The sequence below is a fragment of the Coregonus clupeaformis genome, chromosome 29 (genome assembly GCF_020615455.1).
Source record: "Coregonus clupeaformis isolate EN_2021a chromosome 29, ASM2061545v1, whole genome shotgun sequence".
Taxonomy (NCBI): Eukaryota; Metazoa; Chordata; class Actinopteri; order Salmoniformes; family Salmonidae; genus Coregonus; species Coregonus clupeaformis.
The window spans coordinates 38,563,119-38,577,827 of NC_059220.1; the positions used below are offsets into that span (position 1 = coordinate 38,563,119).

The 14,709-nt window shown below is 42.7% G+C and overlaps 1 protein-coding gene across 2 annotated transcripts in view; it reads right to left on the reverse strand.

The window, feature by feature from the left end:
- LOC121571720 (LIM and senescent cell antigen-like-containing domain protein 1) overlaps nt 1-14,709 on the reverse strand; it is a 65,060-nt gene that overhangs the window by 44,109 nt on the left and 6,242 nt on the right. Inside the window, exon 1 of one of the 2 annotated variants that reach the window (XM_045209194.1) lies at nt 121-408. The exons of the other annotated variant lie outside the window; for it this stretch is intronic. Within the exon in view, the coding sequence (XP_045065129.1) occupies nt 121-245 (125 nt within the window). The 5' untranslated portion in view covers nt 246-408. Of the gene's footprint in view, nt 1-120; nt 409-14,709 lie in introns of those variants that run through there. 2 annotated transcript variants of the gene reach the window in all.

Genomic DNA, 14,709 nt, shown 5'->3' on the forward strand with positions numbered 1-14,709 from the left:
ATTAACCCTAATCATCCTCCGCTACAGTACACTTTCTGACCTGCTGTCTGTTTACTCTGCAGACTGGTCAAATAGAGAGAAATCAAAGAGAGAGGGGGGGTAGAGAGAAAAGGTTCTCACCTGAGGCTGTCAGTAGCTATGCTTCCATAGCTATCAGGTCTCTCCTGTCTGCGTCTGTACAGGTCTGAGTTAGACAACTCCTTCAGCCGCAGAGAGTTCATCCCTCCTTCCTTCCTTCTGTCCATCAGGGCACGGATAAACACTCACAGTAATCCTCCTCGTGTATGTGATCAGGCTCGACAGCCAACAACCACCACTGACCCCCACCAGTCTCCTCTCCAAGCCCAGAACGTCAGCTCACCCCTGGGAAGCCCTTAGCAGTTCAGTCCCCTCTCTCTCCTGGAACAGCAGGCTACTACATTACACATTCCCCTCTATCTCTGACACACACACACACACACCTCCAGGCACACACCCAGAGGAATGACCTATCAGGGGTGTGGCTCTGATCCAACACACCTATCAGCTCCTCGCTCTGGCCCCCTCCTCAGCCTCAGGGCAGGTAGAGATAGCGGGGGAGGAGGAGGGAGAAGGAGGAAGAGAGGTAAAAAGAGTAAGAGGCAATTGTACTGCAGTAGCCTGGCCTGTCCTCTATTGTGTCTCTCCCTCTTGCTCCCTCCCCTTCTCTTGTCCTCTTTCTGCTTGTCATCTTGCCAAGCTACCCAATGACAGTCCGCTTTTGATAGGATATCAGTGTCCCCTCCAGAACCGGCCCTAGCCTTTTGGGGGCCCTATGCGCGTTTGCCCAACAAAATCTCTTTCTCAAAGACTTATGCCATGTTAATGATATCCGAGTGAAAGTGACTAACAAAATCAATGGGGTCCCCCTGGAGGTCAGGGCCCCTGGGCACATGCCCTGCGTGCCGGTCGGTATTTGGCCATGATTACTACACGTTTAGATAGCTGGCTAGACTAACTAAACATTGTTAGCTGACATGGCTAATTGAGTGACTGTCAGTGACTGACATAACATGAGGAAAGCTGTTGATGCACAACGAAATTTCAAAATTGCACCTTGTGTATTCTACTATCCTACTACAGTAAGTTGAGACCCCCACTGAGTTCCAACATGTTTTAATATATTAATATATATTAATTTTGTAGGTCAGGGGCCCCCTAGCGGCTGGAGGCCCTAAGCGACCACCTATGTCGCCTATGCCTGGAGCCGGCCCTGGTCCCCTCCACCAGAGAGAGAGAGAAAGAAAAAGAGAGAGATACAAGAAGGGGTGGTCCCTTCCACTGATCAATCCAACATGGCGGTAAGTCTCTTTTGATATGTTGTTGATAAGTTGCTAATAAATTGTCTACAGTGCAATCTCCATCTCCCTGTAGTCTCTCTTGATGTCCCTGGAGTTTCTCATGATCTCTCTGGAGTCTCTCATGATCTCCCAACGTGTCGGTCTCTGCATCTGTCTGCCTGACAGAGAGGGTTTCTGTGATAGAAGAGAGCTGTGGGTTTCCTGCCCATTGTTCAGTTAATTAATAAAAGCATAAACAGCAGAGATGAACTAAACTGACAATACTGATGTATACATAAGGACTATTGCATTATACAACTTATCTCATCCTCTCAGATTTCCTCAGATACCACACAGCTCCCTTGGAGCCCCACAAGAGGAACCCATCCAACCTCTGTCTGTGTGTACTCAGTGTGTGTAGCACAGGAGGTTGGTGGCACCTTAATTGGGGAGGGTGGGCTCTTGGTAATGGCTGGAGCGGAATTAAAGGAATGGCATCAAATACATCAAACACGTGGTTTCCATTTGTTTGATGCATTCCATTTGCTCCGTTCCAGCCATTATCCGTTCCAGCCATTATTCCATCCACTCCGTTCCAGCCATTATCAGCAGCCTCCACTGGTGTGTAGTGTGTGTATGCGTGTTCTCTAGTGTGTGTATGTGTGTACTCAGTGTGTGTAGTGTGTGTATGTACTCTGCTCCCTATGTACTTCACACCCTCATAGCACTTTTTTAAAACTTTACACTGAACTCTTCACACAGGACACACACACACACACACACAGGGTCAGCGCAAGAGCCAGAAGAGTTCCGAGTTTACATTGTTACTATGGTGTGGTGACAGAGTGATGGCCGCTCTGATCCCACATTAACACCTTTTCCTGTTCCTGTTTTCTAGTTTCCCAGCTAACATTCTGAGAACCATATGTTTCTTAAAGCTTGGTGAGAGCGTGGTTGTCCTATGGTTATTTTGCATACAACCTTCCCACAACTTTCTGGGAATGGTGCAGGATAGTTGCTTGGCTTTTGAACATTCTCAGCACATTTAAAGAACTTGAAAAATAAACTTTATTTTCTTGGTACTTTAACAGAATGTTTCCTAAAAGTTCAAACATGGCTACAGTATATTTCATTTCAATTTTAGGAATGTTCCAGGAATGTTCTCCAACTGGTTTGACATTGGAAATGTTCTCAAATAATTCAGAGAACGTTAAGACACAACGTTCTTCTTTGGGAAATACAGTACTTCAGCATAACGTTGCCTACAGGTTTCCTCATTGTTCTATTTAAAGTCATGGTCTCAAACTGTTCCGAGAACGTTAAGAAAACGTTCCATAAAAACCACAAGAAAACTTTAGTAACGTTCTGAGAAGGTTCTAAGAATGTAATTTTAAAACATATACATTCCATTCTTAGCATCAACAAAACTCTCTCTATCCTCTATCTTGTTAAGTACGTTCTTAATGAGTGCTTGTTTCCTTTGAAATGGGGTCTGTTTGAATAGACTAAAATGAACAGCTTTGTATGAGTTTAAAAGAACATGGCGTGCTAGCTCCATCCTGATGGCGCAGTGGACTAATTCTATGGATAGAGAACAGAATATCATAGGTTTGAATCTCACTGACTCCATGCCACAAAATAAAAAAGAAGTATGTTTGCATGATTAAGGACTAAGCAAATTCATTGATATATGTGCTTGTAGTTCAAAACAGTTAAGCTAGCATTGTTATTAAAAGTCTTATTGAAGCATGTTCTCAGAACATTATTTAATTACCTTCAAATAAACTATAATTTCCGTTCTAAGAACGTTAATAAAACCTGCCAGGAAAACCATAGTAAAACGTTCTCAGAACCTCCCTGCAACCTAAAAATGACCATTCCTAGAACAGGCAAAATGTTCACTTCCGTTCTCAGAATGTTTAAAAAACGTTCGGTTTTACCGGTCAGGAAACTGATGGTTTCGTTTCCAAAACCAATGGGAAACCAAAAATGTTCATTCCCACAACTTCCAAGGAACCAAATGTGCTAGCTTGTTGGGACTTGGTTGTGTGTGTGTGTGTGTTTGTGTGTGTGTGTGCATGCTACTGCAGCCAATATCACAATCCCTAACCCCACCCATATCAGACTAATGTCAATCTCTACACCAACATGAGAAAAACCCAATCAAACATCTGCAGTAGGTCAGAGAGCAGGTGATGTCACAAGGACCTGTGACATCACAGAAAATAAACAGTCGTCACAAACTAGAGACAAACAAACACACAAACAGAGAGAGGAGCAAAGAGAGGTCTACACAAAGGACCAGAGACACAGGCAGGTCCTGGTGTAGCAGAGTACTAGACTGGCTAAAACATTTGAAGGTATGGGCCTACTGCAACTAAACAATGATACACACAGACACAGGGAAAACACGACTGTCCAAAATGAAGACAATTGAAATGTAATGAAGTGGTATACTTACCTTTTACTCAGTGTTTATGTGTGTTGAGTCTGCCTTCAGAATATTATGAGAATACGCTATAACCTGATATTGTTCCTCTTACTCAGAGGATGTTATTGGCTAATACAGTGAGAGAGGGAAGTGTGTGTGTGTGTGTGTGTGTGTGTGTGCGTGCGTGCGTGTGTGTGTGTGTGCGTGTGTGTGAGAGAGATATCCATGCCATATGGCTAGTTCGGCCTCTAGAGTCAACACACCCAGCAGCTTTCACCTTCACTAGCCTGCCTTAACCTGCACTACATTCCACACCGTTACACACACACACACACACACACACACACACACACACACACACACACACACACACACACACGACACACACAAAATTCAGGCTGAATGCAACTATTACATTTATATGACAAACTAGCTACTACACGCTTTCTATAAAATATGTAACCTGTAGGAAGAAGATGTGATGGTGGTGATGATTGCTGTAATTTGATCATAATAAAAGCGTGTCTTATGACTGTTATTAGCGAATTGGCTAATGCCGAAAATTACATTCATAGTTTGTGAGTGTGATGAGAAGTGAATAGAGAGGCAGAGTTCAGAAGCCATAAACACAACTCTCAGAGAGAGAGAGAGAGAGAGAGAGAGAGAGAGAGAGAGAGAGAGAGAGAGAGAGAGAGAGAGAGAGAGAGAGAGAGAGAGAGAGAGAGAGAGAGAGAGAGAGAGAGAGAGAGAGAGAGAGAGAGAGAGAGAGAGAGAGAGAGAAAGATATCAGCTGGGTACGATAATGAATTCCTGTTCTGCAGGAATGTGATGACTGGCTGAAAGACACACACACACCAGTGGAGGCTCCTCAGAGGAGGAAGGGGAGGACCATCCTCCTCAGTGAATTTCATAAAAATAAAAATGGTAAAACATTTAAAAAAGATACTAAATATATTCATGTCACTAAATCATTGATGAAAACACACTGTTTTGCAATGAAGGTCTACAGTAGCCTCAACAGCACTCTGTAGGGTAGCACCATGGTGTAGCCGGAGGACAGCTAGCTTCCGTCCTCCTCTTGGTACATTGACTTCAATACAAAACATAGGAGGCTCTTGGTTCTCACCCCCTTCCATAGACTTACACAGTAATTATGACAACTTCCGGAGGACGTCCTCCAACCTATCAGAGCTCTTGCAGCATGAACTGACATGTTGTCCACCCAATCAAAGGATCAGAGAATGAATCTAGTACTGAAAACATAAGCTACAGCTAGCTAGCACTGCAGTGCATAAAATGTGGTGAGTAGTTGACTCAAAAAGAGAGAAAGACAATAGTTGAACAGTTTTCAACAAATTAATTTCTTCAAAAATGAAGGAGAAGCAAGAGAGAGAGAGAGAGAGAGAGAGAGAGAGAGAGAGAGAGAGAGAGAGAGAGAGAGAGAGAGAGATTTCATCATATTCTTTCACTTTCAGTTTCACTTACTAACAGTGGCTTGTGAAAGTATTCACCCCCCTTGGCATTTTTCCTATTTTGTTGCCTTACAACCTGGAATTAAAATGGATTTTTGGGGGGGTTGTATCATTTGATTTACACAACATGCATATCACTTTGAAGATGCAAAATATTTTTTGGGGGTGAAACAAACAAGAAATAAGACAACAAAACAGAACTTGAGCGTGCATAACTATTCACCCCCCCAAAGTCAATACTTTGTAGATCCACCTTTTGCAGCAATTACAGCTGCAAGTCTCTTGGGGTATGTCTCTATAAACTTGGCACATCTAGCCACTGGGATTTTTGCCCATTCTTTAAGGCAAAACTGCTCCAGCTCCTTCAAGTTGGATGGGTTCCGTTGGTGTACAGCAATCTTTAAGTCATACCACAGATTCTCAATTGGATTGAGGTCTGGGCTTTGACTAGGCCATTCCAAGACATGTAAATGTTTCCCCTTAAACCACTCAAGTGTTGCTTTAGCAGTATGCTGAGGGTCATTGTCCTGCTGGGAGGTGAACCTCCGTCCCAGTCTCAAATTCTGACCAGTTTCCCAGTCCCTGCCGATGAAAAACATCCCCACAGCATGATGCTGCCACCACCATGCTTCACTGTGGGGATGGTGTTCTCAGGGTGATGAGATGGCGCAGTGGTCTAAGGTGTCACTAGAGATCCTGGTTCGAATCCAGGCTCTGTCACAGCCGGCTGCGACCGGGAGACTCATGGGTGGCGCACAAGTCGTCCAGGGTAGGGGAGGGAATGGCCGGCAGGGATGTCGCTCAGTTGATAGAGCATGGTGTTTGCAACGCCAGGGTTGTGGGTTCGATTCCCAGGGGGGGCCAGTATAAAAAAAAAAGATTAATAATTTTTTTTTTTTTTTTTAAGGGTTTCACTAACTGTAAGTCGCTCTGTATAAGAGCGTCTGCTAAATGACTAAAATGTAATGTAAAAAATGTGTTGGGTTTGCGCCAGACATAGCGTTTTCATTGATGGCCAAAAAGCTCAATTTTAGTCTCATCTGACCAGAGTACCTTCTTCCATATGTTTGGGGAGTCTCCCACATGCCTTTTGGCGAACACCAAACGTGTTTGCTTATTTATTTCTTTAAGCAATGGCTTTTTTCTGGCCACCTGTAAAGCACAGCTCTGTGGAGTGTATGGCTTAAAGTGGTCCTATGGACAGATACTCCAATCTCCGCTGTGGAGCTTTGCAGCTCCTTCAGGGTTATCTTTGGTCTCTTTGTTGCCTCTCTGATTAATGCCCTACTTGCCTGGTCCGTGACTTTTGGTGGGCGGCCCTCTCTTGGCAGGTTTGTTGTGGTGCCATATTCTTTCCATTTTTTAATAATGGATTTAATGGTGCTCCGTGGGATGTTCAAGGTTTCTGATATTTTTTTATAACCCAACCCTGATCTGTACTTCTCCACAACTTTGTCCCTGACCTGTTTGGACAGCTCCTTGGTCTTCATGGTGCCACTTGCTTGGTGGTGCCCCTTGCTTAGTGGTGTTGCAGACTCTGGGGCCTTTCAGAACAGGTGTATATATACTGAGATCATGTGACACTTAGATTGCACACAGGTGGACTTTATTTAACTAATTATGTGACTTCTGAAGGTAATTGGTTGCACCAGATCTTATTTAGGGGCTTCATAGCAAAGGGGGTGAATACATATGCACGCACCACTTTTCGTTATTTATTTTTTTAGAATTTTTGAAACAAGTTATCTTTTTCATTTCACTTCACCAATTTGGACTATTTTGTGTATGTCCATTACATGAAATCCAAATAAAAATCTGTTTAAATTACAGGTTGTAATGCAACAAAATAGGAAAAATGCCAAGGGGGATGAATACTTTTGCAAGGCACTGTATGCGTGCGCACGCACACACACACACACACACACACACACACACACACACACACACACACACACACACACAAACCTCCCCTCGGGTTCCTCTAAATCAGGGTTGGGCAACTTTGATGGGGGTGGGGGCCACAAAAAATCTGAACTCATGAGGGACCGCAGTGGCTTGCGGGTCTGTGTACCCACATCCATGATTACTACAAGTTTAGATAGCTGGCTAGACTAACTTACCAATCTAAAAATGTTTAGCTGACATGGGCAAATTGAGTGGCTGTCAGGGACTTACATAACAAGAGAAAAACTGCTAATGCACAACCAAATTTCGAAATTGCACATTGTGTATTCTACTATTCTAACTCTCAACAGTAAGTTGAGACCCCGACTGAGTTCCCCCCCTACCTCATAAAATAGATATACGTTTTTCAATGATTTTTGTACATTTATCCGCAGGCCTACAAAAGGGGGGCATGCAGCCCGCGAGCTGCCAGTTGCCCATCCCTGCTCTAAATGCAGCCTTTGTAGCCACTCCATTCCAGCCACAGTTGAGAGGGTAGCTGGGGTGTAGGCCGCCTGCCACCTTCTGACTGACTGCAACAGATTGACTTGGTTGCTTTCCCAGGTATAATTCATTCTTTCTATGTAAAAACACGTGTGATTTTCAAAAGAGACATTGAATCAATATAACTAAGATGAGCAACAAACCCATTAATACTTTGTTTTCTCTACAATCAAGATCTGATACTGCTGATTGTGTAGGTTGCATGTAGAACAAACAGAATACTATAACATAGTATGTGTTAACAAAGTCTTTTGTTAGGCTGCTGTGTGGTTGCTGTTGTTTGTGTTGTCACTACTAGTGTCCCTACTGTGTCTTCTACTACTGTGTGTGTTGCCATCTCTCTCTGCTCAGCCACATCACTTCCTATTTGGCTGCCTGGAAGACCTGCCTGTGGTTGGTGTGATGATGAAGTGTGTGTGTTTTTGTGTCATGGTGTGGTAGTAGACAGTGGCTCAGAGACCCTGGGCTATTTTAGTGTGGGGGAAGTTTGTTATGCAAAGTGAAATATGCTGGCACCTGGCAGGCATGAGAAGTGTGTGTGTGTCTGAGTGTTGGTGGCTGACTGACTCCTGTGGTCATAGTCAGGGCTAGAGTAGGGTGTTGGATCACTCACAGTCCTAGACCGACTGACAGTCACAGAGAAGTTTGGGAAGCAGAACCACTGCTCTTCTCAATTCACTTCACCACTGCTGTTGTCTACTGTGACCACAAGAGGGGGCTGTACACATGTGTAAGTTACAAACCAAGTACAGTAAGTGCAAATGTAACGGTTTGGTTCACCATTGCTAACTTGATGAGTAACCTTGCCTGAGATCTAAATAATTACATTAGCTCCAGAGATATTTTTGTTTCAATGTCATGCTAGGAACCTTTGACTAATAATGTTCTGTGCCATTCCAGAGCAGAACAGAGATACTGGGACTATTTAGCCTTAGTTGTGTAAACAGACAAGATTAAGTCTGAATTCAGAATCTGCTATCACTTGTTACACTTTTTTATGAACTAATAAAATATGAATTACTATCATGTTTTAATTACTCATATATAAATGGCAAACTGTCAGACACACAAAGAGGGACTGTAGCTCAGTTGGTAGAGCATGGCGCTTGGAACGCCAGGGTTGTGGGATCATTTCCCACGGGGGGCCAGTATGAAAATATATGCACTCACTAACTGTAAGTCGCTCTGGATAAGAGCGTCTGCTAAATGACTAAAATGTAAATGTGATCTCTCTCCTACTGAAGCAGGAGCCAGGGGTTCAATACAAAGACCATGTCTCTTAAAACAATTGGAGGCCCCTCATCCTTCAATGTTGGCAACTATGAGAATGCAGGGAAACCAGATACAATCTTTTTAGCAGATTTTGAGAAAGCCTTTGACACAGTACGCCTAGAAGATGTTTACACAGTGCATTCGGAAAGTATTCAGACCCCTTGACTTTTTCCACATTTTGTTATGTTACAGCCTTGTTCTAAAATTGATTAAATAGTTTTTTTCCTCATCAATCTACACACAATACCCCATAATGACAAAGCAAAAACAGATTCTTTGAAATTTTTGCAAATGTATTAAAGATAACACATTTACATAAGTATTCAAATCCTTTACTCAGTACTTTGTTGAATAACTTTTGGCAGCGATTACAGCCAGTCTTCTTGGGTATGACGCTACATGCTTGGCACACCTGTATTTGGGGAGTTTCTCCCATTCTTCTCTGCAGATCGTCTCAAGTTCTGTCAGGTTGGATGGGGAGCGTCGCTGCACAGCTATTTTCAGGTCTCTCCAGAGATGTTGAATCGGGTTCAAGTCCGGGCTCTTGCTGGGCCACTCAAGGACATTCAGACTTGTCCTGAAGCCACGCCTGCATTGTCTTGGCTGTGTGCTTAGGATCGTTGTCCTGTTGGAAGGTGAACCTTCGCCCCAGTCTGAGGTCTGGAGCAGGTTTTCATCAAGGATCTCTCTGTACTTTTCTCCGTTCATCTTTCCCTCGCTCCTGACTAGTCTCCCAGTCCCTGCCACTGAAAAACATCCCCACAGCATGATGCTGCCACCACCATGCTTCACCGTAGGGATGGTGCCTGTTTTTTCCAGATGTGACGCTTGGCATTTAGGCCAAAGAGTTGAATCTTGGTTTCATCAGACCAGAGAATCTTGTTTCTCATGGTCTGAGAGTCCTTTAAGTTCAAACTGCAAGCGGGCTGTCATGTGCCTTTTACTGAGGAGTGGCTTCCATCTGGCCACTTTACCATAAAGGCCTGATTGGTGGAGTGCTGCAGAGATGGTTGTCCTTCTGGAAGGTTCTCCCACCTCCACAGAGGAACTCGGGAGCTCTGTCAGAGTGACCATCGAGTTCTTGGTCACCTCCCTGACCAAGGCCCTTCAGCCCTGATTGCTCCGTTTGGCCGGGCGACCAGCTCTAGGAAGAGTCTTGGTGGTTCCGAACTTCTTCCATTTAAGAATGATTGAGGCCACTGTGTTCTTGGAGACCTTCAATGCTGCAAAAGTTTTTTGGTACCCTTCCCCAGATCTGTGCCTCCACACAATCCTGTCTCGGAGCTCTACGGACTCTTCCTTTGACCTCATGGCTTGGTTTTTGCTCTGACATGCACTGTCAACTGTGGGACCTTACAGTGAGGGAAACAAGTATTTGATCCCCTGCTGATTTTGTACGTTTACCCACTGACAAAGACATGATCAGTCTATACTTTTAATGGTAGGTTTATTTGAACAGTGAGAGACAGAATAACAACAACAAAATCCAGAAAAATGCATGTCAAAAATTTTATAAATTGATTTGCATTTTAATGAGGGAAATAAGTATTTGACCCCTCTGCAAAACATGACTTAGTACTTGGTGGGAAAACCCTTGTTGGCAATCACAGAGGTCAGACGTTTCTTGTAGTTGGCCACCAGGTTTGCACACATCTCAGGAGGGATTTTGTCCCACTCCTCTTTGCAGATCTTCTCCAAGTCATTAAGGTTTCGAGGCTGACGTTTGGCAACTCGAACCGTCAGCTCCCTCCACAGATTTTCTATGGGATTAAGGTCTGGAGACTGGCTAGGCCACTCCAGCACCTTAATGTGCATCTTCTTGAGCCACTCCTTTGTTGCCTTGGCCGTGTGTTTTGGGTCATTGTCATGCTGGAATACCCATCCACGACCCATTTTCAATGCCCTGGCTGAGGGAAGGAGGTTCTCACCCAAGATTTGACGGTACATGGCCCCGTCCATCGTCCCTTTGATGCGGTGAAGTTGTCCTGTCCCCTTAGCAGAAAAACACCCCCAAAGCATAATGTTTCCACCTCCATGTTTGATGGTGGGGATGGTGTTCTTGGGGTCATAGGCAGCATTCCTCCTCCTCCAAACACGGCGAGTTGAGTTGATGCCAAAGAGCTCAATTTTGGTCTCATCTGACCACAACACTTTCATCCAGTTCTCCTCTGAATCATTCAGATGTTCATTGGCAAACTTCAGACGGCCCTGTATATGTGCTTTCTTGAGCACGGGGACTTTGCGGGCGCTGCAGGATTTCAGTCCTTCACGGCGTAGTGTGTTACCAATTGTTTTCTTGGTGACTTTGGTCCCAGCTGCCTTGAGATCATTGACAAGATCCTCCCGTGTAGTTCTGGGCTGATTCCTCACCGTTCTCATGATCACTGCAACTACACGAGGTGAGATCTTGCATGGAGCCCCAGGCCGAGGGAGATTGACAGGTCTTTTGTGTTTCTTCCATTTGCGAATAATCGCACCAGCTGTTGTCACCTTCTCACCAAGCTGCTTGGCGATGGTCTTGTAGCCCATTCCAGCCTTGTGTAGGTCTACAATATTGTCCCTGACATCCTTGGAGAGCTCTTTGGTCTTGGCCATGGTGGAGAGTTTGGAATCTGATTGATTGATTGCTTCTGTGGACAGGTGTCTTTTATACAGGTAACAAGCTGAGATTAGGAGCACTCCCTTTAAGAGTGTGCTCCTAATCTCAGCTCGTTACCTGTATAAAAGACACCTGGGAGCCAGAAATCTTTCTGATTGAGAGGGGGTCAAATACTTATTTCCCTCATTAAAATGCAAATCAATTTATAACATTTTTGACATTAGTTTTTCTCGATTTTTTTGTTGTTATTCTGTCTCTCACTGTTCAAATAAACCTACCATTAAAATTATAGACTGATCATTTCTTTGTCAGTGGGCAAACGTACAAAATCAGCAGGGGATCAAATACTTTTTTCCCTCACTGTATATAGACAGGAGTGTGCCTTTCCAAATCATGTCCAATCAATTGAATTTACCACAAGTGGACTCCAATCAAGTTGTAGAAACATCTCAAGGATGATCAATGGACACAGGATGCACCTGAGCTAAATTTCGAGTCTCATAGCAAAGGGTCTGAATACTTATGTAAATAAGGTATTTCTGTTTTGTATATATTTTTTATGAATTTGCACACAGAAAAAACTGTTTTTGCTTTGTCATTATGGGGTATTGTGTGTAGATTGATGAGGATTTTTATTTATTTAATCCATTTTAGAATAAGGCTGTAACGTAACAAAGTGGAAAAAGGGAAGGGTAAAATGAATGTACAATTATCTTTTACGTCAAATAATAAATAACGGTTACTTCTCTGAGAACTTTGAATTGCCAAGAGGCGTAAAACAAGGTTGCTGTCTGTCACCATACCTATTTAATATGGCCATTGAACTGTTAGCTTTAAAAATCAGATCAATTATAACATTAAGGGGCTAAAAATGAATGGATTAGAGACAAAGGTATCAATGTACGCCGATGATTAAAGTTTTCTCCTGAGTCCTCAATCTTCAACCTTGAAGGGCATTATTGAGGACCTGGATAATTTCTCCAGTTTCTCTGGACTAAAACCCAACTATGATAAGTGTACTATATTATGGATTGGGTCTCCAAAAGATACAAACTTTAAATTGCAGTGTGGTCTCCCAATTAAATGGGCGGATGGTGAAGTTGATGTGCTTGGTGTACATATCCCGGAAAGGTTTAGCGATCTTGCAAAACTTAGCAAAATAGATAGAATCTTGAAACCGTGGAGAGGGAAACACCTATCCATTTACGGGAAGATTTACCTGATTAATTCTCTAGTGATATCGCAGTTTACATATTTATTAATGGCACTACCGACTCCAGGAGAATCCTTTTTCAAATCATGTGAAAAAAAGTATTTCACTTTATTTGGAATGGCAAGTTAAACCACCATATTTATATAACGAACATGAGTTTGGAGGGTAAAAACGATTAAATATTAAGGCATTAAACCTCTCTCTTAAAGTCTCCATTGTACCGAAATTGTATCTAAATCCAAACTGGTTTTCTAGCAAGCTACTAAGAGAGGCCCTTCTTATGTTTAAGAGTGGGCTCTTTTCATTTTTGCTGATTAAAACTCACATTTTCAGTGGATTGACAATGGATCTCTGTTTAAAGTATCATCCGTTTTAAAGGAAGCTATAATTTCAATTTCCTCCTCCAAAAAAAAGGCAGATCTAATATTACAGCAAATTTTTCTTGGAAGAAATGTACAAGAAGGGTATAATATTTATGAAGGACATTGTAAACAAGGACAGTAAAATGATGCCACACAAGCAACTAACAACAGTGTATGGAGGTGTATGCTCAAAACAAAATTATAACCAACTCATCGCGGCTCTGCCACAAAATTGAAAGAGACAATTACTTAAAGAAGAAATCAAAGAATGAGTCTGTCTCTCACCCATTCAAAATCATAAATGGCTTGAAATGATTAGTATAAATACAAATATGTATCAGTTTCACTTAAAGTCAAAAGGTTTGACAGCAATGCCGTATAAAATTCAAGTCAGTTGGGAACAGGTTTTTAATGTCCCAATACCTTGGCATCGGGTCTATGAACTGACATACAAAACAATAATTGACACATACATTCGTTCATTTTAATTTATGCTATTATATAAAATACTTGCTACAAAAAGAATGCTCATTATATGGGGATTGAACAGTCAGCCTTGTGCAGACTGTCACGAGGAAACAGAATAAATTGAGCATATTTTCTGGTACTGTCCATCGGTTGCTCGCTTTTGGAGTCATCCAGGAATGGTTGTTATGTCATAATATCAGGGTTCAGATAGACCTGCAAATGTATTGTTAGGGGATCTGAAAAACCACAATCAGTCAATGGGAAATATCATTATACTCTATTTTAGGGCAATATCGGTAGAAATTTTACAAATAGGGAGGTTCAGGACACATCACAGTAAAATGCAGGGATGTATCGCAAAAGAAAATAGCTAAATGGAATTATACTGGGAAAGATGGGTTAATCTGTGGACATTGGATGGTTGGAGTTAAGATCAGAATAAATGGTGGATTGGCCGCTGTGGGTGAAAATCCAGCACTTGCAGAAAGAGGAAATTAGGAATATATGTATAATTATTTAACTACATGTACAGTACATGTGAGCGAAAATAGCTGTAAGTAGCAATAGAAGTATTGTTGTACGTTAGTTTACTCCAATCAGTGGAGGGATGGTACACACAGGGTTCTGCGGCTGTCCCCATTGGAGAACCCTTTTTGGTTCCAGGTAGAAACCTTTTTGGTTCCAGGTAGAAACCTTTTTGGTTCCAAGTAGAAATCTTTTTGGTTCCCAGTAGAACTATTTTAGGTTCCATGTAGATCCCTCTGTGGAAAGGGTTCTACATGGAACACAAAAGGGTTTTACCTGGAACCAAAAGGGGTTCTTCAAAGGTGTTCTCCTATGGGGACAGGAAGAAAAAACAAGGTATTAAAAAATGTGTAAATGTATAAATATGTGTGCCAGCTACAGAAGCTATCTGACTGACAGTAGCAGTGATGTCCAATGTTCCCACTGAGCTCATTCCTGCTCAGGGTGGAGCAGAGAGAGAGAGCGAGAGCTCTGATGTCCAATGTTCCCACTGAGCACATTCCTGCTCAGGGTGGAGTGGAGCAGAGAAAGAGAGATATAGACAGAGAGAGAGTGACTCAGGAGACTAGAAAGACATCCGCTCTCCAGATCATGACCTTTCAATTCAATTCAATTCAAAAG